The following is a 25012-nucleotide window of genomic DNA, read 5'->3' on the forward strand; positions in this document are numbered from 1 at the left end:
CCGGACCCACTTCTGGGCATTGGTTCCCTTTAGGCCTTGGTCCGCCATGAGTGATGCCTGTGCTCCTCGCTATAGACTGCAGTGAGCTTGTTGCTCTTTTTAACAATGGGGTGTCATGGAAACTCTCAAAACTTAAACTCCAAGCAAAAATGATTCAAAGTCCAAGAGGTTGCAGAAAGGTTTAGACTTTTATTAAATCAGTTAATAAAAGCTGTGTTCGGTTTGCAGAGTGAACTGACTCAAAATCACAAAGTTCTCAGTTTATACTGTCTTCAATATATATTGAAGAAGAAATATATGAAAGAGAAAGGTACACTGTATCAGAGAAAAACTGAAATATCCATCCATTATCTGTAGCCGCTTATCCTGTTCTACAGGCTCGCAGGCAAGCTGGAGCCTACCCCAGCTGACTATGGGCGAAAGGCGGGGTACACCCTGGACAAGTCGCCAGGTCATCACAGGGCTGACACATAGACACAGACAACCATTCACACTCACATTCACACCTACGGTCAATTTAGAGTCACCAGTTAACCTAACCTGCATGTCTTTGGACTGTGGGGGAAACCGGAGCACCTGGAGGAAACCCATGTGGACACGGTGAGAATATGCAAACTCCACACAGAAAGGCCCTCGCCGGCCACGGGGCTCGAACCCAGAACCTTCTTGCTGTGAGGCAGACAGTACTAACCACTACACCACCGTACTACCAAAACTGAAATAATCTCTTTAAAAAAAAAAGATCAGCTGGAAAAGGAAAAAAAATACAGTAACAGTGGAGAGCGCTATAAAGACATGTAAGGAATGTGTGTAAAGTTGAGAAAATAAAAGGAGGTAATCTCATCTCATTATCTCTAGCCGCTTTATCCTGTTCTACAGGGTCGCAGGCAAGCTGGAGCCTATCCCAGCTGACTACGGGCGAAAGGCGGGGTACACCCTGGACAAGTCGCCAGGTCATCACAGGGATGACACATAGACACAGACAACCATTCACACTCACATTCACACCTACGGTCAATTTAGAGTCACCAGTTAACCTAACCTGCATGTCTTTGGACTGTGGGGGAAACCGGAGCACCCGGAGGAAACCCACGTGGACACGGGGAGAACATGCAAACTCCACACAGAAACGGGGCTCGAACCCGGACCTTCTTGCTGTGAGGCGACAGTGCTAACCACTACACCACCGTGCCGCCCCAAAAGGAGGTAATGAAAGGGAAAAAAAAAGTCAGGAGATACTTTTCTTGGGGCAAATTTGATCGAATGCCACACAAGCCAAATACACGCGATGGGAGTGGTAAGATGGCGGCCAGCTCTAAGCGCTCCTTTCCAGCGAGCTCACAATCACGTGACTTTTCTAAACCGACGACGTCATTTCCTGGACTTGCCTCCAAGGTGGGTGGGATTCAGATGTTGGGCTGAGAAATGATCTAATAACATGCTGTAACAAGCACTGACTGCATTTATTCAGACACCTGTTCACTGGGACCGTGTTCGAGCTCAGGTGAGTGTACTGAGGAGGTTTTACAGTGAGAACTGTGCAGTCAAAGCCTCATCTCCAGCAGGTTATTAGGTCGATGCCCCAGGCAGTACTTACCAGGTAAACACTAGTTCTTGGTTTTTAGTTCACAAAGTTTTTTGTGAATGTTAGAACTATCCAGGGGCGATTCTAGCATCTGATCTTTGGGGGTGCTTAGCCCCCAGAGCTGACAGAGGCACCTGGCTTGAACGACAGTGTTTCCACGTTTATTCCGCATTTAGACTAGACTTAACTAGACAAGAAGACTAGACTAGACAATACTAGACTTATGCAATGTTTTAACAGAAGCTGACCCAATAAACTATGATATCTACACATTTACAACCACTGACACAAATATTTACGTCATATTTTAAACTAAACAAGACCTACTACTGCATTTGTAATGTTGGAGCTATTCCGTACCTTCACATCTCGCTATCCCAGTAATACTCAGGTGCTACTTCGAGTTCCTCATCGGCGTGGAATCCAGTTAAAAAAACACCATGTCGTAGCAAGCGCTCGCGCGGACAGGCAACCCAATCAGAGGGGACGCAAGGAGGAGAGGTATTTTACTGGTCATAGAACTATCACGTAACAGGTGAATTCAAGAACACACACACGCCCGCGCACACATTCATTGCGCAGTGCGCAAGGGCACTTATTTCTGAAAATTACGTCCAAAAGCAGTGTTTTTGAGGGTGCTGAGCTAGGGGGTGCTGAGCTCGTTTTTGGGGGTGCTTGAGCACCCCCAAAAATAGGCTAAACACGCCCCTGGAACTATCTATTTGAATTTACTTGTCTTTCGATTGCCGTCTTATTAGCTAACAAAACTTTTTTTTTTCTTGGAGTCATTTTATTTTTCGAGTCGTCTTGGTGTGGCTGTAAACTCCTGCAGTCTGAACACGGAAAAGGAAGTCAGACATGCAGAACTGTCAAGATGGACAGTCATCGGGGAGAACGGGGTTGGTTGTCACAGCACCATGGGGTCCTGTTAAAGTGCATATCACGGGTAAATTCAGGAGCAAGATCAATGTAATAATAATAATAATATGTTCAATTTATATAGCGTCTTTCTCAAAACCCAAGGTTGCTTTACAATAATCGGCAGAAAAAAAGAAAAGAAAAAAAAAGTCCACCAAATAGAGGTCGGGATATCGTTCCAGTAATGTAGCAGCCACAGTCCAGGGTTCCTACGCAGTATGGAAAAGTATGGAATTTGATTTTAGTATTTTCCAGGTCTGGAAAAGTATGGAAAATGGAAATTAGGGTATGGAGAAATATTTGTGTTTCCAGACCTTTGCTGCTACATAGTAAAATGAAGCTCAACATTCTGACATTCATTTGAATTTTGCCAAAGAAATGTGTTGAAATGCGGAGGGAGGGAAACGGGTGTTCTGTTGTACTGGCATGCGCTCCACCACACCCTCTGAACCTGCTTGCTTCTTGCAAGACTTTGGACAAAACGCAGGAAAACCCCCTGCTACAAAACGCCTCTTGAACATGCGTGAACACACATCATAGCTCCAGTCAGTGTAAAAATGCTTATGGCTTATTTGGCAGTGTTGCCAGAATTTGCTAGAAAAATAAGGCACATGGACCCTGAAAACAAGCAACCCAAGACAAAAAAAACTGCCAACAAAAATATGAAGGCTGTGTACGCAAACATACATATAAACTGAACAATGCTGTTATTACATTATTATTATAACTACATTACATTTAGTTGTCGCTTTTATCCAAAGCCACTTAGTTATTACAGGGTACAACATGGTTACAACCTGGAGCAATGTGGGGTTAAATGCCTAGCTCAAGGGCACTGCAGCCATTACATACTGGTTAGGGTGGCCACGTCTCGGCCACGTCTGCCGTCTCTTGGTATGTGGACAAAATGTGATGAACATGCGTGAACACACATCATAGCTCCAGTCAGTGTAAAAATGCTTATGGCTTATTTGGCAGTGTTGCCAGAATTTGCTAGAAAAATAAGGCACATGGACCCTGAAAACAAGCAACCCAAGACAAAAAAAACTGCCAACAAAAATATGAAGGCTGTGTACGCAAACATACATATAAACTGAACAATGCTGTTATTACATTATTATTATAACTACATTACATTTAGTTGTCGCTTTTATCCAAAGCCACTTAGTTATTACAGGGTACAACATGGTTACAACCTGGAGCAATGTGGGGTTAAATGCCTAGCTCAAGGGCACTGCAGCCATTACATACTGGTTAGGGTGGCCACGTCTCGGCCACGTCTGCCATCTCTTGGTATGTGGACAAAATGTGATCTACAGTGGAACTAACACAAGGCCTTCATAAAACACAATAGTAAATACAAAAAATGCCATAATGACTGTTTTCAAATTAGAAGCTTCAGTAAACTTGTGTGTGCGCACAACATACAGGGTGTCCCGAAAAAATGTATACACACTTTGAATCATTGTGAAGTAGGTGTTTATTAAAATTCATTTCATTTTCAAGGTGTAATAGAATTTACAGACATCACTTTCTTGTTTTATCACTGCCTCTAACTGATGTTTATAGTCTACGCTATGAGACCTGCAACAGTCACTGAAAGTGAACGTCCAAAAATACCAAGAGAATTGAATGTGATTTGCTTTGTCAGCAGTGACTGGACCAGAATGGATGTCAGTTTGAGAACAGGCGGTGACTAAATAATAAAATGTCTGTAAATTCTATGGATTTTAATAAACACATACAGTACTTTACAGTGATTAAAAGTGTGTATACATTTTTTTTCGGGACATCCTGTATGTGCTTGACATCTTCACACACCTGTGTTTTAATGTCTTGAAGTGTGCATCAGATACGTGTGCGTCAGAGTGGCATCCTGTATTTTGTGTAATGTGTATATATATTTATGACAAAAACAGGGCACTGATACAAATTTTAGGCCAAGCTAAATATGGTATGCATTTTGGTGGTATGTCATAATGTGAGTACCTGTTTGATTTTCAAGTAATTCTTTTAAATATATGAGTAGTTGTTTGTTCGCTGAAGTCTCCAAACCTGAGAATTTGAGTATGGAAAAAGTCTGGAATTTTAAATTTGAAAATGTGTAGGAACCCTGACAGTCCCACATCTCCAGCACAGCCGCCGCCAGCAACATCACCCGAACATCATGCAACGGATCCAGGGATGCAAACAGTGCGCCTTTTGGCGGATGCCGCCTTTTTCACGGCTGTCTGGAGGACTTGTGTGAATCATACAGATCCGATGAGGTTTTTTTTTTTTTTTTTTTGGGGGGGGGGGGTTTGGAGTGTCTGATTATAATTTCATCAAAGTAAATTCTCTATTAAAATTACTAAATAAGCAAATGCTGTTACAGTCCATGAAACATAGGAAGTATAAAGTATGAGAAGAAAACAGTAACTCAGAAAACTGCGCACTTTTTTGCGCGGAAGCTGCGTGCCATTATCTGCTGCTGGCTGCGCTTCACCGCAAGGATTTCCATCAGTCCTACGTAACGGAATTTTGTGTCGCGCCTGGTCTTTTTGCAAGAGAGGTAAGGTTAACCATATTATTTGATCTTCTAATCATATAATTTCTACTATTTGCATTGTGTAATGTTTAGGTAGTCCTAGTAATGTGTCATTACGTCTTTTAATAACTATGTCAAGTTCATCTGTAAGACATAGTGCTAGCTAGCACATTAGCGCTACATTTTAGATGATTGTAGCAAAAATACAGGTGGATATTTTTTAACCTTGTTTGTTGCGTCAGGCAGTTTAATAGCATTCTGGATAGACAAGCACTATCTTGTCCTGTAATATTTTAGTAGCAGCCTATATCCAACTCTACCCCCTTTCCAAAGTATAGTCTGATGCTAATGTTAGGTTAGGACTTGAGCTAGTTTGAGGCTAGCAGCTTGTTGACATCTGAACAGTAATGAGCCGCTTGTCTTGGCTTTTTCGCGAATGCAACCAGAAGTGACAAGTGACGAACTGAGTTATTTAAAATAACACTTAGCCGACCACCATAAGGGCGAGGAACTGGTGAGTGGGCTTAGCTTAACAGACCGCACTGCTGTTGAAACATTTTAACTAGGGCTGAACGATCTATCGTTTTCGACTGAAAATCGCGATCTCAGACAACACGATTTTGGGATCGTCAAAGCCGCGGTTTTTCTCAGTGCTCCTAAACTGACCCATGTTTTGTTTCGTCAATAATTTCACACATGTATGCTCTGCGTATTGCCCCAGCATGGTGTAAAAACACTCTGTGTCAGCTACCAGTCTGTGTCACAGCCTCTCTGTGCTCAATATTTTGATGCTGCTGAGCCATTGATCAACCTTTTTTTATGTCTGATATGTTGTAGATATGTGATATGTCTGATATGCCCCTCCTAGAACTGCCACCTTATTGTGGTGGAGGGGTTTGTGTGCTTGAATGATCCTAGGAGCTATGTTGTCGGGGGCATTATGCCCCTGTCAGGGTTTCCCAAGGCAGACAGGTCCTAGGTGACAGGCCAGACTAAGAGCAGTTCACCAAAACCCCTATGGAGAAAAATCCGAGGACTGTGACGTCGCCCGGGATGACGCAGCCGGGGCCCCACCCTGGAGCCAGGCCCGGGGTTGGGGCTCGTATGCGAGCGCTTGGTGGCCGGGCCTTTGCCCATGGGGCCCGGACGGGCTCAGCCTGAAGAGGTGACGTGGGCCCGACCTCCTGTGGGTTCACCACCCACAGAGGTACACAGTAGGGGACTGGTGCAATGTGGATTGGGTGGCAGTCGAAGGCAGGGGCCTCGACGACCTGATCCCCGGACACAGCGGCTGGCTGTTGGGACATGGAATGTCACTTCGCTGGGGGGGAAAGAGCCTGAGCTTGTGCGGGAGGTTGAGAGGTACCGGCTAGAGATAGTCGGGCTCACCTCCACGCACAGCTTGGGCTCTGGAACCCAGCTCCTCGAGAGGGGCTGGACTCTCCACTTCTCTGGAGTCGCCCGTGGTGAGCGGCGGCGGGCTGGTGTGGGCTTGCTTATAGCTCCCCAGCTCAGCCGCCATGTGTTGGAATTTACCCCAGTGAACGAGAGGGTCGCCTCTCTGCGCCTTCGGACTGGGGAGAGGGCTCTTGCTGTTGTTTGTGCCTACGGCCCAAATAGCAGTATAGAGTATCCGGCCTTCTTGGAGTCCCTGGGAGAGGTACTGAGGAGTGCTCAGACTGGAGACTCCATTGTGTTACTGGGGGACTTCAGTGCTCACGTGGGAGATGACAGTGACACCTGGAGGGGCGTGGTTGGGAGGAACGGCCTCCCCGATCTGAACCCGAGTGGTGTTTTGTTATTGGACTTCTGTGCTAGTCACGGTTTGTCCATAATGAACACCATGTTCGAGCATAGGGGTGTCCATAAGTGCACGTGGCACCAGGACACCTTAGGTCGGAGGTCAATGATAGACTTTGTAGTCGTTTCATCTGATCTCCGGCCCTATATCTTGGACACTCGGGTGAAGAGAGGGGCTGAGCTGTTAACTGATCACCACCTGGTGGTGAGTTGGATCCGCTGGCAGAGGAGGAAGCTGGACAGACCTGGCAGACCCAAACGTATGGTGAGGGTCTGCTGGGAACATCTGGCCGAGCACTCTGTTGGGGAGGTCTTTAACTCCCACCTCCGGGAGAGCTTTTCCCAGCTTCCGAGGGAGGCGGGGGACATTGAGTCTGAGTGGACCATGTTCTCTACCTCCATTGTGGATGCAGCTGTTCGGAGCTGTGGCCGCAAGGTCTCCCTTGCCTGTCGTGGCGGCAATCCCTGAACCCGGTGGTGGACACCAGAAGTAAGGGATGCCGTCAAGCTGAAGAAGGAGTCCTATCGGGCCATGTTAACCTCCAGGACTCCCGAGGCAGCTGACGGGTATCGGCAGGCCAGGCGTGCTGCAGCTCGGGCAGTTGCGGAAGCAAAAACTCGGAACTGGGAGGAGTTCGGGGAGGCCATGGAGAAGGACTATCGGTCGGCCTCAAAGAAATTCTGGCAAACCGTCCGGCGCCTCAGGAGGGGGAAGCAGTACTCTGCCAACACTGTTTACAGTGCGGGTGGGGAGCTGTTGACCTCGACTGGGGACATTGTCGGGCGGTGGAAGGAATACTTTGAGGATCTCCTCAATCCCACCGTCATGTCTCCCACTGAGGAGACTGAGGCTGATGACTCAGAGGTGGACTCGTCCATTACCCAAGCCGAAGTAACTGAGGTGGTTTGCAAGCTCCTCGGTGGCAAGGCACCGGGGGTGGATGAGATCCGCCCTGAGTATCTCAAGTCTCTGGATGTTGTGGGGCTGTCTTGGTTGACACGCCTCTGCAACATTGCGTGGCGGTCAGGGACAGTGCCTCTGGAGTGGCAGACTGGGGTGGTGGTCCCTCTTTTTAAGAAAGGGGACCGGAGAGTGTGCCCCAATTATAGGGGAATCACACTTCTCAGCCTCCCAGGGAAGGTTTACTCCAGGGTACTGGAGAGGAGAATTCGACCAATAGTCGAACCTCGGATCCAGGAGGAACAATGCGGTTTTCGTCCTGGTCGCGGAACACTGGACCAGCTCTATACCCTTCATAGGGTGCTCGAGGGTTCATGGGAGTTTGCCCAACCAGTCCACATGTGCTTTGTGGATCTGGAGAAGGCATTCGACCGTGTCCCCCGTAGTATTCTGTGGGGGGTGCTTCGGGAGTATGGGGTTCGGGGCTCTTTGCTAAGGGCTGTCCGGTCCCTGTACGAATGGAGCAGGAGTCTGGTTTGCATTGCCGGCAGTAAGTCAGACCTGTTCCCAGTGCATGTTGGACTCCGGCAGGGCTGCCCTTTGTCACCGGTTCTGTTCATAATTTTTATGGACAGAATTTCTAGGCGCAGCCAGGGGCCAGATGGAATCCTGTTTGGGAACCACAGGATTTCATCTCTGCTTTTTGTGGATGATGTTGTCCTGTTGGCTTCTTCAAACCAGGACCTTCAGCATGCACTGGGGCGGTTTGCAGTCGAGTGTGAAGCGGCTGGGATGAGAATCAGCACCTCCAAGTCTGAGGCCATGGTTCTCGACCGGAAAAGGGTGGCTTGCCCTCTCCAGGTTGGTGGAGAAGTTCTGCCTCAAGTGGAGGAGTTTAAGTATCTCGGGATCTTGTTCACGAGTGAGGGAAGGATGGAGCGTGAGATCGACAGGCGGATCAGTGCAGCCTCCGCAGTGATGCGGTCGCTTTACCGGTCCGTTGTGGTGAAGAAGGAGCTGAGCCAACAGGCGAAGCTCTCAATTTACCGGTCGATCTACATTCCGACTCTCACCTATGGTCATGAGCTTTAGGTAATGACCGAAAGAACAAGATCACGGATACAAGCGGCCGAAATGAGTTTCCTTCGCAGGGTGGCTGGTCGCTCCCTTAGAGATAGGGTGAGAAGCACAGTCACTCGGGAGGAGTTCGGAGTAGAGCCGCTGCTCCTCCACATCGAGAGGAATCAGCTGAGGTGGCTCGGGCATCTTTTTCGGATGCCTCCTGGACGCCTCCCTGGGGAGGTGTTCCAGGCATGTCCCCCCGGGAGGAGGCCCTGGGGAAGACCCAGGACACGCTGGAGGGACTATGTCTCTCGGCTGGCCTGGGAACGCCTCGGTGTTCTTCCCGAGGAGCTGGCCGAGGTGTCTGGGGAAAGGGAAGTTTGGGCTTCCCTGCTTAGACTGCTGCCTCCGCGACCCGGTCCTGGATAAAGCGGAAGAAGACGAGAAGATGAGACGATGTTGTAGATGGGAAAAGTAAAAGAAGCAAACGTTTACTTAAGAAAGATGGCTCTCTTTTTCTTTTTATTTTAAGTTATTATAACTTGTTCCTCCGAAGGGACTGGCACAATAGTCTAATAAGTTCTATTTTGGAATAAAATTTACGTTCAATTTTCCAGCATTGTCTCAGTGTTCTTTACTTTTAAGAATTTCCAAGGAACTGGGACAGTGTATTTTCATATAAAGAACTTTGTGTGTGTATAGGGTGAGCCCTGGATGGCAGAGGTTGGTGGCAATGTAATTATACGATATTTGCTGCGGAGGCACGGCTTCGATAATCTCACTCCTTTTTGACCATACCTCTGTTTGCATCCCTGCACAAAGCGAGCACAGAAGCACCGCCACACAGAGCGCTGGTATGTCCCAAACTGCCTGCACAGCCGCCGGGACACCACCAAGCAACATCGCTCGGAACATCACGCCAAGCGTTAAAGCACAGAGCGCTGGACAACCACAATGTTAAAATGAGCAACGAGCTCACGGCAGTCCATAGCTGGGAGCACAGGCATCACCCACAGCGAACCGAGGCATGGAGGGAACCGACGCCCAAAACTGGGTCCGGAGCCACACCGCAACCGGTGGACAAAACACTCAAACAAACATCAAACACAGAAAAAAGAAAGAAAAATAAAATAAAAGAAGAGAAAATAAAAAAGCAACAGACCTATTTTATATTACACTTTGGTCAAATATCTGTAACATTCTGCATTCTCTGCAATTTTTTTTTTACCTTGTGCAATACCAGAAAAATTCATTTGAAATCAAGCCATTTGAGGCAAATTGGTCTGCCTCTGAAAAACTTTTGCATTTGAATTTCCCGGGAAACATTGATTTTCGTGATGTCATCTGCGGGACGCCTCCTTCTGAATCCTACGTCAGTGCTGGTTTGTTTATGAGGAAACGACCTGGTGGTTTTCTGTAAATTTCTTCAACGTTATTACATAATTATTAAAATGGTTAACAGATGTATCGTAGGAGGGTGTAGCAACACCGATCATGATGGGATTAGTACTCGTCTTTTGGAAAACGATCGGACAATGAGAGAGAAATGGGAGCGCTTGGTCTACACAGGCTGTGCACTGAAACTGTGCAAGCTTGCGCAGCCTGCTGGCGCTTCCACAGGTGACATCACGAATCTGGCTCCAGACTCCCTTGGGATTTTTCCAGACGCGTTTTGTTATTTTATTTTTTTTTCTGCTGTAGACAGATGGCCTTGTGCAAAATTACCCTTCTGGATGAGTGTGTAAAGGGACATACTTTCATATAAAAAATCCAAAATTGGTCCAGAATATGCCCTTTAAAACAGTATGCTATAAGGGCAGTGGTCAACTCTGTTTATTTACTTGATTTTATTGGACTTCTTTATGATTGCCAGTATTTCTTTATATAGAATGTGACCCCTCCTAGAACTGCCACCTTATTGTGGTGGAGGGGTTTGTGTGCTTGAATGATCCTAGGAGCTATGTTGTCGGGGGCATTACGCCCCTGTTAGGGTCTGCCAAGGCAGACAGGTCCTAGGTGACAGGCCAGACCAAGAGCAGTTCACCAAAACCCTTATGGATAATTAAAGATCAAGGACCATGACGTCGCCCGGTATGGCGCAGCCGGGGCCCCACCCTGGAGCCAGGCCCGGGGTTGGGGCTCGTATGGAACGCTTGGTGGCCGGGCCTTTGCCCACGGGTCCCGGTTGGGCTCAGCCCAAAGCGGTGACGTGGGCCCGACCTCGTGTGGGTTCACCACCCACAGAGGTAGCCATAGGGGGCCGGTGCAGTGTGGATTGGGCGGCAGTCGAAGGCAAGGGCCTCGACGACCTGATCCCCGAACACAGCGGCTAGCTGTTGGGACATGGAATGTCACTTCGCTGGGGGGGGAAGAGCCTGAGCTTGTGCGGGAGGTTGAGAGGTACCAGCTAGAGATAGTCAGGCTCACCTCCATGCACAGCTTGGGCTCCAGAACCCAGCTCCTCGAGAGGGGCTGGCCTCTCCACTTCTCTGGATTCGCCCATGGTGAGTGGCGGCGGGCTGGTGTGGGCTTGCTTATAGCTCCCCAGCTCAGCCGCCATGTGTTGGAGTTTACCCCAGTGAACGAGAGGGTCGCCTCTCTGCGCCTTCAGATCGGGGAGAGGGCTCTTGCTCTTGTTTTGTGCCTACGGGCCGAAAAACAGTATAGAGTATCTGGCCTTCTTGGAGTCCCTGGGAGAGGTACTGAGAGGTGCTCAGACTGGGGACTCCATTGTTCTACTGGGGGACTTCAATGTTCATGTGGGTGACGGCAATGACACCTGGAGGGGCGTGATTGGGAGGAACGGCCTCCCCGATCTGAATCCAAGTGGTGTTTTGTTATTGGACTTCTGTGCTAGTCATGGTTTGTCCATAATGAACACCATCTTCGAGCATAGGGGTGTCCATAAGTGCACGTGGCACCAGGACACCTTAGGTCGGAGGTTGATAATCGAATTTGTTGTTGTTTCATCTGATCTCCAGCCCTATGTCTTGGACACTCAGGTAAAGAGAGGGGCTGAGCTGTCAACTGATCACCACCTGATGGTGAGTTGGATCCGGTGGCGGAGGAGGAAGCCGGACAGACCTGCCAGGCCCAAACGTATGGTGAGGGTCTGCTGGGAACGTCTGGCCAAGTACTCTGTTGGGGAGGTCTTTAACTCCCACCTCCGGGAGAGCTTCTCCCAGCTTCCGAGGGAAGTGGGGGACATTGAGTCTGAGTGGACCATGTTCTCTATCTCCATTGTAGACGCGACTGTTCGGAGTTGTGGCCGCAAGGTCTCCGGTGCCTGTTGTGGCGGCAATCCCCGAACCCGGTGGTGGACACCGGAAGTAAGGGATGCCGTCAAGCTGAAGAAGGAGTCCTATCGGGCCATGTTGGCCTCCGGGACTCCTGAGGCAGCTGATGGGTATTGGCAGGCCAGGCGTGCCGCAGCTCGGGCAGTTGCGGAGGCAAAAACTTGGAAATGGGAGGAGTTTGGTGAGGCCATGGAGGAGGACTATCGGTCGGCCTCGAAGAAATTCTGGTAAACTGTCCGGTGCCTCAGGAGGGGGAAGCAGTACTCTGCCAACACTGTTTACAATGCGGGTGGGGAGCTGTTGACCTCGACTGGGGACATTTGTTGGGTGGCGGAAGGAATACTTCTTGGCTCTCCTCAATCCCACCATCACGTCTTCCATTGAGGAAGCGGAGGCTGATGACTCAGAGGTGGACTCATCCATTACCCAAGCCGAAGTCACTGAGGTGGTTTGCAAGCTCCTCGGTGGCAAGGCACCGGGGGTGGATGAGATCCGCCCTGAGTATCTCAAGTCTCTGGATGTTGTGAGGCTGTCTTGGCTGACACGCCTCTGCAACATCGCGTGGTGGTCAGGGACAGTGCCTCTAGAGTGGCAGGCTGGGGTGGTGGTCCCTCTTTTTAAGAAAGGGGACCGGAGAATGTGCTCCAATTATAGGGGAATCACACTTCTCAGCCTCCCCGGGAAGGTTTACTCCAGGGTACTGGAGAGGAGAATTCGGCCAATAGTTGAACCTCGGATCCAGGAGGAACAATGCGGTTTTCGTCCTGGTTGTGGAACACTGGACCAGCTCTATACCCTTCATAGGGTGCTCGAGGGTTCATGGGAGTTTGCCCAACCAGTTCACATGTGCTTTGTGGATCTGGAGAAGGCATTCGACCGTGTCCCTCGTTGTATTCTGTGGGGGGTGCTTCGGGAGTATGGGGTTTAGGGCTCTTTGCTAAGGGCTGTCCGGTCCCTGTACGAATGGAGCAGGAGTCTGTTTCTCATTGCCGGCAGTAAGTCAGACCTGTTCCCAGTGCACGTTGGACTCCGGCAGGGCTGCCCTTTGTAACCGGTTTTGTTCATAATTTTTATGGACAGAATTTCTAGGCACAACCAGGGGCTGGAAGGAATCCTGTTTGGGAACCACAGGATTTCATCTCTGCTTTCTGCAGATGATGATGATGTCCTGTTGGTTTCTTCAAACCAGGACCTTCAGCATGCACTGGGGCGGTTTGCAGTCGAGTGTGAAGCGGCTGGGATGAGAATCAGCACCTCCAAGTCCGATGCCATGGTTCTCAACCGGAAAAGGGTGGCTTGCCCTCTCCAGGTTGGTGGAGAAGTCCTGCCTCATGTGGAGGAGTTTAAGTATCTCGGGATCTTGCTCATGAGTGAGGGAAGAATAGAGCGTGAGATCGACAGGCGGATCGGTGCAGCCTCTGCAGTGATGCGGTCGCTTTACCGGTCTGTCGTGGTGAAGAAGGAGCTGAGCCAAAAGGCAAAGCTCTTGATTTACCGGTCGATCTATGTTCCGACTCTCACCTATGGTCGTGAGCTTTGGATAACGACCGGAAGAACAAGATCGTGGATACAAGCGGCCGAAATGAGTTTCCTTCGCAGGGTGGCTGGGCGCTCCCTTAGGGTGAGAAGCACAGTCACTCGGGAGGAGCTTGGAGTAGAGCCACTGCTTTTCCACATCGAAAGGAATCAGCTGAGTTAGCTTGGGCATCTCTTTCGGATGCCTCCTGGACGCCTCCCTGGGGAGGTGTTCCAGGCATGTCCCCCTGGGAGGAGGCCCCGGGGAAGACCCAGGATACGCTGGAGGGACTATGTCTCTCGGCTGGCCTGGGAATGCCTCGGTGTTCTTCCCGAGGAGCTGGCCGAGGTGTCTTGGGAAAGGGAAGTTTGGGCTTCCATGCTCAGACTGCTGCCTCCGTGACCCGACCCCGGATAAGCGGATGAAGATGAGACGGTTTGTCATTCCGTGCTGCATGTTGTCAAGTCAAATTTATTTGTATAGCCCTTTTAACAACAGACATTGTTGCAAAGCAGCTTTACAGAATTTGAATGACTTAGTGCACATATTGGGTATATTTAGGAGCAAGATCAATGTAATTCTCCTATTTTATATTAAACTTTGGTCAAGTATCTGTAACATTCTGCATTCTCTGCAATTTTTTTTTTTACCTTGCACAATACCAGAAAAATTCAGTTGAAATCAAGCCATTTGAGGCGAATTGGTCCACCTCTGGAAAAAAACTTTGCATTTGGATTTCCCAGGAAACGTTGATTTTCGTGACGTCACATGTGGGACACCTCCCTCTGAATCCTACGTCAGCGCTGGTTTGTTTATGAGAAAATGACCTGGTGGTTTTCTGCAAATTTCTTCAACGTTATCACGTAATTATTAAAATGGTTAACAGATGTATCGTAGGAGGGTGTAGCAGCACCAATCATGATGGGATTAGTACTCATTGTTTTCCAAAAGATTGGACAATGAGAGAGAAATGGGAGCGCTTGGTCTACACAGGCTGTGCACTGAAACTGTGCAAGCTCGCGCAGACTGCTGGCGCTTGCGCAGATAACGTCACGAATCTGGCTCCAGACTCCCTTAGGATTTTTCCAGAAGTGTTGTTTTGTTTTAATTTTTTTCTGCTGTAGACAGATGGCCTGTCCAACACCATAATGGCTTATTTGATAGAAAATATTTAGTTTTAATTTGTGTAGATAAACTTTTTGGATATGCCGTTTCAAATACTGGATTCCATGTTTTCCATTTGTTTACCGCAATTGTGGAAAACGGTTGTCTCATATAATATAATATAATATATTTATCCATCCGGGCGGCACGGTGGTGTAGTGGTTAGCGCTGTCGCCTCACAGCAAGAAGGTCCTGGGTTCGAGCCCCGGGCCCGGCGAGGGCCTTTCTGTATGGAGTTTGCATGTTCTCCCCGTGTCCACGTGGGTTTCCTCCGGGTGCTCCGGTTTCCCCCACAGTCCAAAGACATGCAGGTTAGGTTAACTGGTGACTCTAAATTGACCGTAGGTGTGAATGTGAGTGTGAATGGTTGTCTATGTGTCAGCCCTGTGATGACCTGGCGACTTGTCCGGGGTGTACCCCGCCTTTCGCCCGTGGTCAGCTGGGATGGGCTCCAGCTTGCCTGCGACCCTGTAGAAGGATAAAGCGGCTAGAGATGATGAGATGAGATGAGATATTTATCCATCCATCTGTCCCTTGCTGGACAATCGGCAACTGACTAACCCAGTTACCCTGGGAATGTTAGGAAATAAGGAAAGCTTATAATTTTCTTAGAGAAGTTGGACAACTTTTTGCATCGCATTTCTGTGATTACACTGGGGAAACTGATTAGCAGTTCTTCAAAATTGGGTTGTTTTGTGATGTGATACCGGCTATCTTGAACGCTGTGGAGAAGGGAAAAGAGACCCAACCAGGAGAAATTGAATGGCAGTGCCAAGCAACAGTATTTGGAAAACTTGAGGATAATAAATAACAGACAAAGTCTGGATTGCAGACCCTGATACAGGACCCATAAGTTGCAAACTACCTCATTTGTCATGAAACAAGAGTCTTAAATTAGAGTATCTATCTATCTATCTATCTATCTATCTATTACATTGGGTGTCATGGTGGTGTCATGGTTAGCACTGTTGCCTCATGGCAAGAAGGTTCTGGGTTCGAGCCCAGCAGCTGATGAGGGCCTTTCTGTGTGAAGTTTGTATGTTCTCCCCGTGTCTGCGTGGGTTTCCTCCGGATGTTCCGGTTTCCCTCAGAGTCCAAAGGCATGCAGGTTAGGCTAATTGGTGGCTCTAAATTGACCGTAGATGTGAATGTGAGTGTGAATGGTTGTCTATGTGTCAGCCCTGTGATGATCTGGCGACTTGTCCAGGGTGTACCCCACCTCTCACCCATAGTCAGCTGGGATAGGCTCCAGCTTGCCCGCAACCCTGCACAGGGTAAGTGGTTACAGATGATGGATGGAACCTAACACTCAGTAACATTGTCAGTCTGTTTAATTTTCATTCACCTTGGATGTTGGATGTGTGATGTGTAAAAACAAACAAAAAGACCCAACAACAGTATCGAAAATGCAGTTTGTTTTATATAATTTTTTTTAACAATCCAGTATTTTCTTTGTCAGTTTACTATTTTATTTATAATTTTTCCTACAGATTTTGCAAAATGGAGTCTCTGTCAGTGGCCAACACCAGTTTTGCCCTTAACCTGTTCAGCAAGATCAAGGAAACCAAGGAAACCAACAATATCTTCTACTCTCCTCTCAGCATTTCTTCTGCGCTGGCCATGGTGTATCTCGGAGCTGCAGGCAACACAGCAACTCAGATGTCTGAGGTCAGAACAATAAAAAAAAATACATAGTACAATAAACGTTAATAATCAAGTAGGAAACAAAGGTCAGAAACTGACTGGTTGGCAAAAGCAGTGACGATCCAGTGCAGCATTGGAGTAGAGAATGTAGTTCTGAGTCCTGGAGCTCATCACCTGTAGAAATGAGTTTTGAAGATGGGATGTGGAGTGAGATTGGTTAAAACTTCCAGAGAGATGCTAGAATAGAGAAAGCACACTTACCAGTGCTGTACAGCTTAGTAGCAGGAATAATTCACAGTCACAGAAGAAAACGAGGGATGATTTGGGTGAGGAAGGGTTGGTAAGAGAAAACAAGCTCAAACAAGTCAGAGAGAGCAAGAATGTTGAGGGTATTTTAGTCTAATATTCTCACTATCTGTACATTTTTCACTATAGACATTTGTACCATCTGGCATGTATTTATTTTTTTTTTGGATAATAAACAAATATTATTGCACACGGTCCTTACCTGTCTTTGGTTGACCTGTGGTGTCTCTTGTGCCTGATGATGTGTGTTTTTGTGGCTACTGCGTCATATAGAAGCTGTAGCCACTATGTCATCGTGATGTAAGAGTGAAATGTAACAGTAGCGCACTGTGCATGCGCATACAGGTGTTCCTATTAAAATGACCGGTGAGCGTATACAATTCGGTTCACCATTCAAAATAAATGGACGAGACTAAAGAAATCACTTTCAGACATGTTTATGCTTATTACAGAGGGAACGTGCGTTCATATTTTAAAATATACTCCAGGTTGTCCTCTTTTCTTCGCCTTCTTCAGCCAGTGGTCCCGTGTGTGATGTGATGTAGATGTGACGCACTTCCGAGTTGTTACGGGAAGTTGTCGAAAAGAGTATTGAGACCACTGAGCTCTAGCACCGGACCATTTCCGGGAAATAAGAAGTTGGGTCATGGTGACAGCGTGTGTAAGTCAGCCTCGGTTCGGAGGTTTCAGTTTCGAAAACTGTAAGAATAGAATAATATAAAGTACAGACACTTGGTATGTTTTACTGCCTCGTCTCGTCTCGTCTTCTTCCGCTTATCCAGGACCGGGTCGCGGAGGCAGCAGTCTAAGCATGGAAGCCCAAACTTCCCTTTCCCCAGACACCTCGGCCAGCTCCTCGGGAAGAACACCGAGGCGTTCCCAGGCCAGCCGAGAGACATAGTCCCTCCAGCGTGTCCTGGGTCTTCCCCGGGGCCTCCTCCCGGGGGGACATGCCTGGAACACCTCCCCAGGGAGGCGTCCAGGAGGCATCCGAAAAAGATGCTCGAGCCACCTCAGCTGGTTCCTCTCGATGTGGAGGAGCAGCGGCTCTACTCCGAGCTCCTCCCGAGTGACTGTGCTTCTCACCCTATCTCTAAGGGAGCGCCCAGCCACCCTGCGAAGGAAACTCATTTCAGCCGCTTGTATCCGCGATCTTGTTCTTTCTGTCATTACCCAAAGCTCATGACCATAGGTGAGAGTCGGAACATAGATCGACCGGTAAATTGAGAGCTTTGCCTTTTGGCTCAGCTCCTTCTTCACCACGATGGACCGGTAAAGCGACCGCATCACTGCGGAGGCTGCACCGATCCGCCTGTCGATCTCACGCTCCATCCTTCCCTCACTCGTGAACAAGATCCCGAGATACTTAAACTCCTCCACTTGAGGCAGGACTTCTCCACCAACCTGGAGAGGGCAAGCCACCCTTTTCCGGTCGAGAACCATGGCCTCGGACTTGGAGGTGCTGATTCTCATCCCAGCCGCTTCACACTCGACTGCAAACCGCCCCAGTGCATGCTGAAGGTCCTGGTTTGAAGAAGCCAACAGGACAACATCATCCGCAAAAAGCAAAGATGAAATCCTGTGGTTCCCAAACAGGATTCCTTCCGGCCCCTGGCTGCGCCTAGAAATTCTGTCCATAAAAATTATGAACAGAACCGGTGACAAAGGGCAGCCCTGACGGAGTCCAACATGCACTGGGAACAGGTCTGACTTACTGCCGGCAATGCGAACCAGACTCCTGCTCCGTTCGTACAGGGACCGGACAGCCCTTAGCAAAGAGCCCCGAACCCCATACTCCCGAAGCACCCCCCACAGAATACCACGGGGGACACGGTCGAATGCCTTCTCCAGATCCACAAAGCACATGTGGACTGGTTGGGCAAACTCCCATGAACCCTCGAGCACCCTATGAAGGGTATAGAGCTGGTCCAGTGTTCCGCGACCAGGACGAAAACCGCATTGTTCCTCCTGGATCCGAGGTTCGACTATTGGTCGAATTCTCCTCTCCAGTACCCTGGAGTAAACTTTCCCTGGGAGGCTGAGAAGTGTGATTCCCCTATAATTGGAGCACACTCTCCGGTCCCCTTTCTTAAAAAGAGGGACCACCACCCCAGTCTGCCACTCCAGAGGCACTGTCCCCGACCGCCACGCGATGTTGCAGAGGCGTGTCAACCAAGACAGCCCCACAACATCCAGAGACTTGAGATACTCAGGGCGGATCTCATCCACCCCCGGTGCCTTGCCACTGAGGAGCTTGCAAACCACCTCAGTGACTTCGGCTTGGGTAATGGACGAGTCCACCTCTGAGTCATCAGCCTCAGTCTCCTCAGTGGAAGACATGACGGTGGGATTGAGGAGATCCTCAAAGTATTCCTTCCACCGCCCGACAATGTCCCCAGTCGAGGTCAACAGCTCCCCACCCGCACTGTAAACAGTGTTGGCAGAGTACTGCTTCCCCCTCCTGAGGCGCCGGACGGTTTGCCAGAATTTCTTCGAGGCCGACCGATAGTCCTTCTCCATGGCCTCCCCGAACTCCTCCCAGTTCCGAGTTTTTGCCTCCGCAACTGCCCGAGCTGCAGCACGCCTGGCCTGCCGATACCCGTCGGCTGCCTCAGGAGTCCCGGAGGTCAACATGGCCCGATAGGACTCCTTCTTCAGCTTGACGGCATCCCTTACTTCTGGTGTCCACCACCGGGTTCGGGGATTGCCGCCACGACAGGCACCGGAGACCTTGCGGCCACAGCTCCGAACAGCTGCATCCACAATGGAGGTAGAGAACATGGTCCACTCAGACTCAATGTCCCCCGCCTCCCTTGGAAGCTGGGAAAAGCTCTCCCGGAGGTGGGAGTTAAAGACCTCCCCAACAGAGTGCTCGGCCAGACGTTCCCAGCAGACCCTCACCATACGTTTGGGCCTGCCAGGTCTGTCCAGCTTCCTCCTCCGCCAGCGGATCCAACTCACCACCAGGTGGTGATCAGTTGACAACTCAGCCCCTCTCTTCACCCGAGTGTCCAAGACATAGGGTCGGAGATCAGATTACACGACTACAAAGTCGATCATTGACCTCCGACCTAAGGTGTCATGGTGCCACGTGCACTTATGGACACCCCTATGCTCGAACATGGTGTTCGTTATGGACAAACTGTGACTAGCACAGAAGTCCAATAACAAAACACCACTTGGGTTCAGATCGGGGAGGCCGTTCCTCCCAACCACGCCCCTCCAGGTGTCACTGTCATCGCCCACGTGAGCATTGAAGTCCCCCAGTAGCACAATGGAGTCCCCAGTCTGAGCACCCCTCAGTACCTCTCCCAGGGACTCCAAGAAGGCTGGATACTCTATACTGCTATTTGGCCCGTAGGCACAAACAACAGCAAGAGCCCTCTCCCCAATCCGAAGGCGCAGAGAGGCGACCCTCTCGTTCACTGGGGTAAACTCCAACACATGGCGGCTGAGCTGGGGAGCTATAAGGAAGCCCACACCAGCCCGCCGCCGCTCACCACGGGCGACTCCAGAGAAGTGGAAAGTCCAGCCCCTCTCGAGGAGCTGGGTTCCAGAGCCCAAGCTGTGCGTGGAGGTGAGCCCGACTATCTCTAGCCGGTACCTCTCAACCTCCCGCACAAGCTCAGGCTCCTTCCCCCCCAGCGAAGTGACATTCCATGTCCCAACAGCCAGCCGCTGTGTCCGGGGATCAGGTCGTCGAGGCCCCTGCCTTCGACTGCCACCAAATCCACACTGCACCAAACCCCTACTGCTACCTCTGTGGGTGGTGAACCCACAGGAGGTTGTTTTACTGCTGTGATATATATTTTAAATTGTTCATTTTGGGATTACGCTTCATTTTTGGAAGTAAGTGGTTTATTTTAAGAAAATTAACTTTTTTTAGAACTGCCACCTTATTGTGGTGGAGGGGTTTGTGTGCTTGAATGATCCTAGGAGCTATGTTGTCAGGGGCATTATGCCCCTGTTAGGGTTTCCCAAGGCAGACAGGTCCTAGGTGACAGGCCAGACCAAGAGCAGTTCACCAAAAACCCCCTATGGAGAAAAAATCCAGGACCGTGACGTCGCCCGGTAGGACGCAGCTGGGGCCCCACCCTGGAGCCAGGCCCGGGGTTGGGGCTCGTATGCGAGCGCTTGGTGGCCGGGCCTTTGCCCATGGGGCCCGGCCGGGCTCAGCCCGAAGAGGTGACGTGGGCTCGACCTTCTGTGGGTTCACCACCCACAGAGGTAGCAGTAGGGGTTTGGTGCAGTGTGGATTGGGTGGCAGTCGAAGGCAGGGGCCTCGACGACCTGATCCCCAGACACAGCGGCTGGCTGTTGGGACATGGAATGTCACTTCGCTGGGGGGGAAGGAGCCTGAGCTTGTGCGGGAGGTTGAGAGGTACTGGCTAGAGATAGTCGGGCTCACCTCCACGCACAGCTTGGGCTCTGGAACCCAGCTCCTCGAGAGGGGCTGGACTTTCCACTTCTCTGGAGTCGCCCGTGGTGAGCGGCGGCGGGCTGGTGTGGGCTTGCTTATAGCTCCCCAGCTCAGCCGCCATGTGTTGGAGTTTACCCCAGTGAACGAGAGGGTCGCCTCTCTGCACCTTCGGATTGGGGAGAGGGCTCTTGCTGTTGTTTGTGCCTACGGGCCAAATAGCAGTATAGAGTATCCGGCCTTCTTGGAGTCCCTGGGAGAGGTACTGAGGGGTGCTCAGACTGGGGACTCCATTGTGCTACTGGGGGACTTCAATGCTCACGTGGGCGACGACAGTGACACCTGGAGGGGCGTGGTTGGGAGGAACGGCCTCCCCGATCTGAACCCGAGTGGTGTTTTGTTATTGGACTTCTGTGCTAGTCACGGTTTGTCCATAACGAACACCATGTTCGAGCATAAGTGCACGTGGCACCAGGACACCTCAGGTCGGAGGTCGATGATTGACTTTGTAGTCGTTTCATCTGATCTCCGGCCCTATGTCTTGGACACTCGGGTGAAGAGAGGGGCTGAGCTGTCAACTGATCACCACCTGGTGGTGAGTTGGATCCGCTGGCGGAGGAGGAAGCTGGACAGACCTGGCAGGCCCAAACGTATGGTGAGGGTCTGCTGGGAACGTCTGGCCGAGCACTCTGTTGGGGAGGTCTTTAACTCCCACCTCCGGGAGAGCTTTTCCCAGCTTCCGAGGGAGGCAGGGGACATTGAGTCTGAGTGGACCATGTTCTCTACCTCCATTGTGGATGCAGCTGTTCGGAGCTGTGGCCGCAAGGTCTCCGGTGCCTGTCGTGGCGGCAATCCCCGAACCCGGTGGTGGACACCGGAAGTAAGGGATGCCGTCAAGCTGAAGAAGGAGTCCTATCGGGCCATGTTGACCTCCGGGACTCCTGAGGCAGCTGACGGGTATCAGCAGGCCAGGCGTGCTGCAGCTCGGGCAGTTGCGGAGGCAAAAACTCGGAACTGGGAGGAGTTCGGGGAGGCCATGGAGAAGGACTATCGGTCGGCCTCGAAGAAATTCTGGCAAACTGTCCGGCGCCTCAGGAGGGGGAAGCAGTACTCTGCCAACACTGTTTACAGTGCGGGTGGGGAGCTGTTGACCTCGACTGGGGACATTGTCGGGCGGTGGAAGGAATACTTTGAAGATCTCCTCAATCCCACCGTCATGTCTTCCACTGAGGAGACTGAGGCTGATGACTCAGAGGTGGACTCATCCATTACCCAAGCCGAAGTCACTGAGGTGGTTTGCAAGCTCCTCGGTGGCAAGGCACCGGGGGTGGATGAGATCCGCCCTGAGTATCTCAAGTCTCTGGTTGTTGTGGGGCTGTCTTGGTTGACACGCCTCTGCAACATCGCGTGGCGGTCGGGGACAGTGCCTCTGGAGTGGCAGACTGGGGTGGTGGTCCCTCTTTTTAAGAAAGGGGACCGGAGAGTGTGCTCCAATTATAGGGGAATCATGCTTCTCAGCCTCCCAGGGAAGGTTTACTCCAGGGTACTGGAGAGGAGAATTCGACCAATAGTCGAACCTCGGATCCAGGAGGAACAATGCGGTTTTTGTCCTGGTCGCGGAACACTGGACCAGCTCTATACCCTTCATAGGGTGCTCGAGGGTTCATGGGAGTTTGCCCAACCAGTCCACATGTGCTTTGTGGATCTGGAGAAGGCATTCGACCGTGTCCCCCGTGGTATTCTGTGGGGGGTGATTCGGGAGTATGGGGTTCGGGGCTCTTTGCTAAGGGCTGTCCGGTCCCTGTACGAACGGAGCAGGAGTCTGGTTCACATTGCCGGCAGTAAGTCAGATCTGTTCCCAGTGCATGTTGGACTCCGGCAGGGCTGCCCTTTGTCACCGGTTCTGTTCATAATTTTTATGGACAGAATTTCTAGGTGCAGCCAGGGGCCGGAAGGAATCCTGTTTGGGAATCACAGGATTTCATCTCTGCTTTTTGCGGATGATGTTGTCCTGTTGGCTTCTTCAAACCAGGACCTTCAGCATGCACTGGGGCGGTTTGCAGTCGAGTGTGAAGCGGCTGGGATGAGAATCAGCACCTCCAAGTCCAAGGCCATGGTTCTCGACCGGAAAAGGGTGGCTTGCCCTCTCCAGGTTGGTGGAGAAGTCCTGCCTCAAGTGGAGGAGTTTAAGTATCTCGGGATCTTGTTCACGAGTGAGGGAAGGATGGAGCGTGAGATCGACAGGCGGATCGGTGCAGCCTCCGCAGTGATGTGGTCGCTTTACCGGTCCGTCATGGTGAAGAAGGAGCTGAGCCAAAAGGCGAAGCTCTCAATTTACCGGTCGATCTACGTTCTGACTCTCACCTATGGCCATGAGCTTTGGGTAATGACAGAAAGAACAAGATCGCGGATACAAGCGGCTGAAATGAGTTTCCTTCGCAGGGTGACTGGGCGCTCCCTTAGAGATAGGGTGAGAAGCACAGTCACTCGGGAGGAGCTCGGAGTAGAGCCGCTGCTCCTCCACATCGAGAGGAACCAGCTGAGGTGGCTCGGGCATCTTTTTCGGATGCCTCCTGGACGCCTCCCTGGGGAGGTGTTCCAGGCATGTCCCCCCGGGAGGAGGCCCCGGGGAAGACCCAGGACATGCTGGAGGGACTATGTCTCTTGGCTGGCCTGGGAACGCCTCGGTGTTCTTCCCGAGGAGCTGGCTGAGGTGTCTGGGGAAATGGAAGTTTGGGCTTCCATGCTTAGACTGCTGCCTCCGCGACCCGGTCCCGGATAAGCGGAAGAAGACGAGACGAGACGAGAACTTTTTAATTTTAGTCCTTCTGAAAGGTCAAATGAATTTTTGTTTTAACTTTTTGGCAGATATATTGAGAAGCCGATATCAAACTTCTGCTATTCACTTTTATTTATTTATTTATTAATTTATTTATTTTAATTTTAGAGTCTTTACACTAGCGAAACAAAATGTGCTCATTAGTACTAAATAATGCTTCTAAGACAATTCATGAACAAGTGCTTTCTTAATATTTTGAAAATAAAGTTCACAGCACTGTATTTTGAACAAAACACAGTAAACAAAATACTACAAACCCTGATGCTGCTTACAGTTTGGAGATGCTTGCAAGAGATGAGGCGAGTATAATTGGTAACATGTATATATGCTATATTTACTGTATGGACATGGGATCAGAAAACAATTTTATTTTTAAGCAGTAGCCACATGTACCTATTTTTATTTTCTTTTTTTAAAGCAGTTATGTATCATACACGTGTGACAGTTTGCATTCCAAGAGACTGGTTACTGTGAATATAAAGGCCAATCCCAAAACAATTGCGCTGTTAGCAGACGTGAGTGTTTTAAGCATGCTGTGACTAAGTGCACCGAATTAACATAGTTTAGTTTCAGAATAGTCATCCACTACAAACCATCCAGAGCATGTGAACTAGACCTACATAAAAAATGAAGATTTTACTGCAAAGATGACCATCTTTAGATCCACATCTGTCTTTAGACACACCCAGTTGCACAAGCCCAGATTGCCTCGACTCCATCGCACCGTCTTCGGCTGAGAGTGCTAAGTAAGAAGAAGAAACCTTTATTTGTCACATGCACACTTCAAGCACAGTGAAATTCATCCTCTGCATTTAACCCATCTGAAACAGTGAACGCACGCGCACACAGAGCAGTGGGCAGCCACACCAAAGTGCCCGGAGAGCAGTCAGGGGTTCGGTACCTTGCTCAAGGGCACCTCAGCCCAAGGCCGCCCCACGTCAACCTAACTGCATGTCTTTGGACTGTGGGGGAAACCGGAGCACCCGGAGGAAACCCACGCAGACACGGGGAGAACATGCAAACTCCACACAGAAAGG

General features: G+C 50.1%; 1 protein-coding gene across 5 annotated transcripts in view; it reads left to right on the top strand.

Moving 5' to 3' along the window:
- The first annotated feature begins 1407 nt into the window (after window positions 1-1407).
- The window catches only part of LOC132883797 (leukocyte elastase inhibitor-like), a 108732-nt gene continuing 85127 nt past the window's right edge, over window positions 1408-25012 (top strand). For 4 of the 5 annotated variants that reach the window (XM_060917813.1, XM_060917818.1, XM_060917814.1 and 1 more), the window contains exons 1-2: window positions 1511-1600; window positions 16260-16437. In XM_060917813.1, coding sequence (XP_060773796.1) covers window positions 1578-1600; window positions 16260-16437 — 201 coding nt within the window. In that variant the 5' untranslated portion in view covers window positions 1511-1577. The other variant, XM_060917816.1, reaches the window with a different exon arrangement.

Source organism: Neoarius graeffei, chromosome 3 (genome assembly GCF_027579695.1).
Source record: "Neoarius graeffei isolate fNeoGra1 chromosome 3, fNeoGra1.pri, whole genome shotgun sequence".
NCBI classification, from domain to species: Eukaryota; Metazoa; Chordata; class Actinopteri; order Siluriformes; family Ariidae; genus Neoarius; species Neoarius graeffei.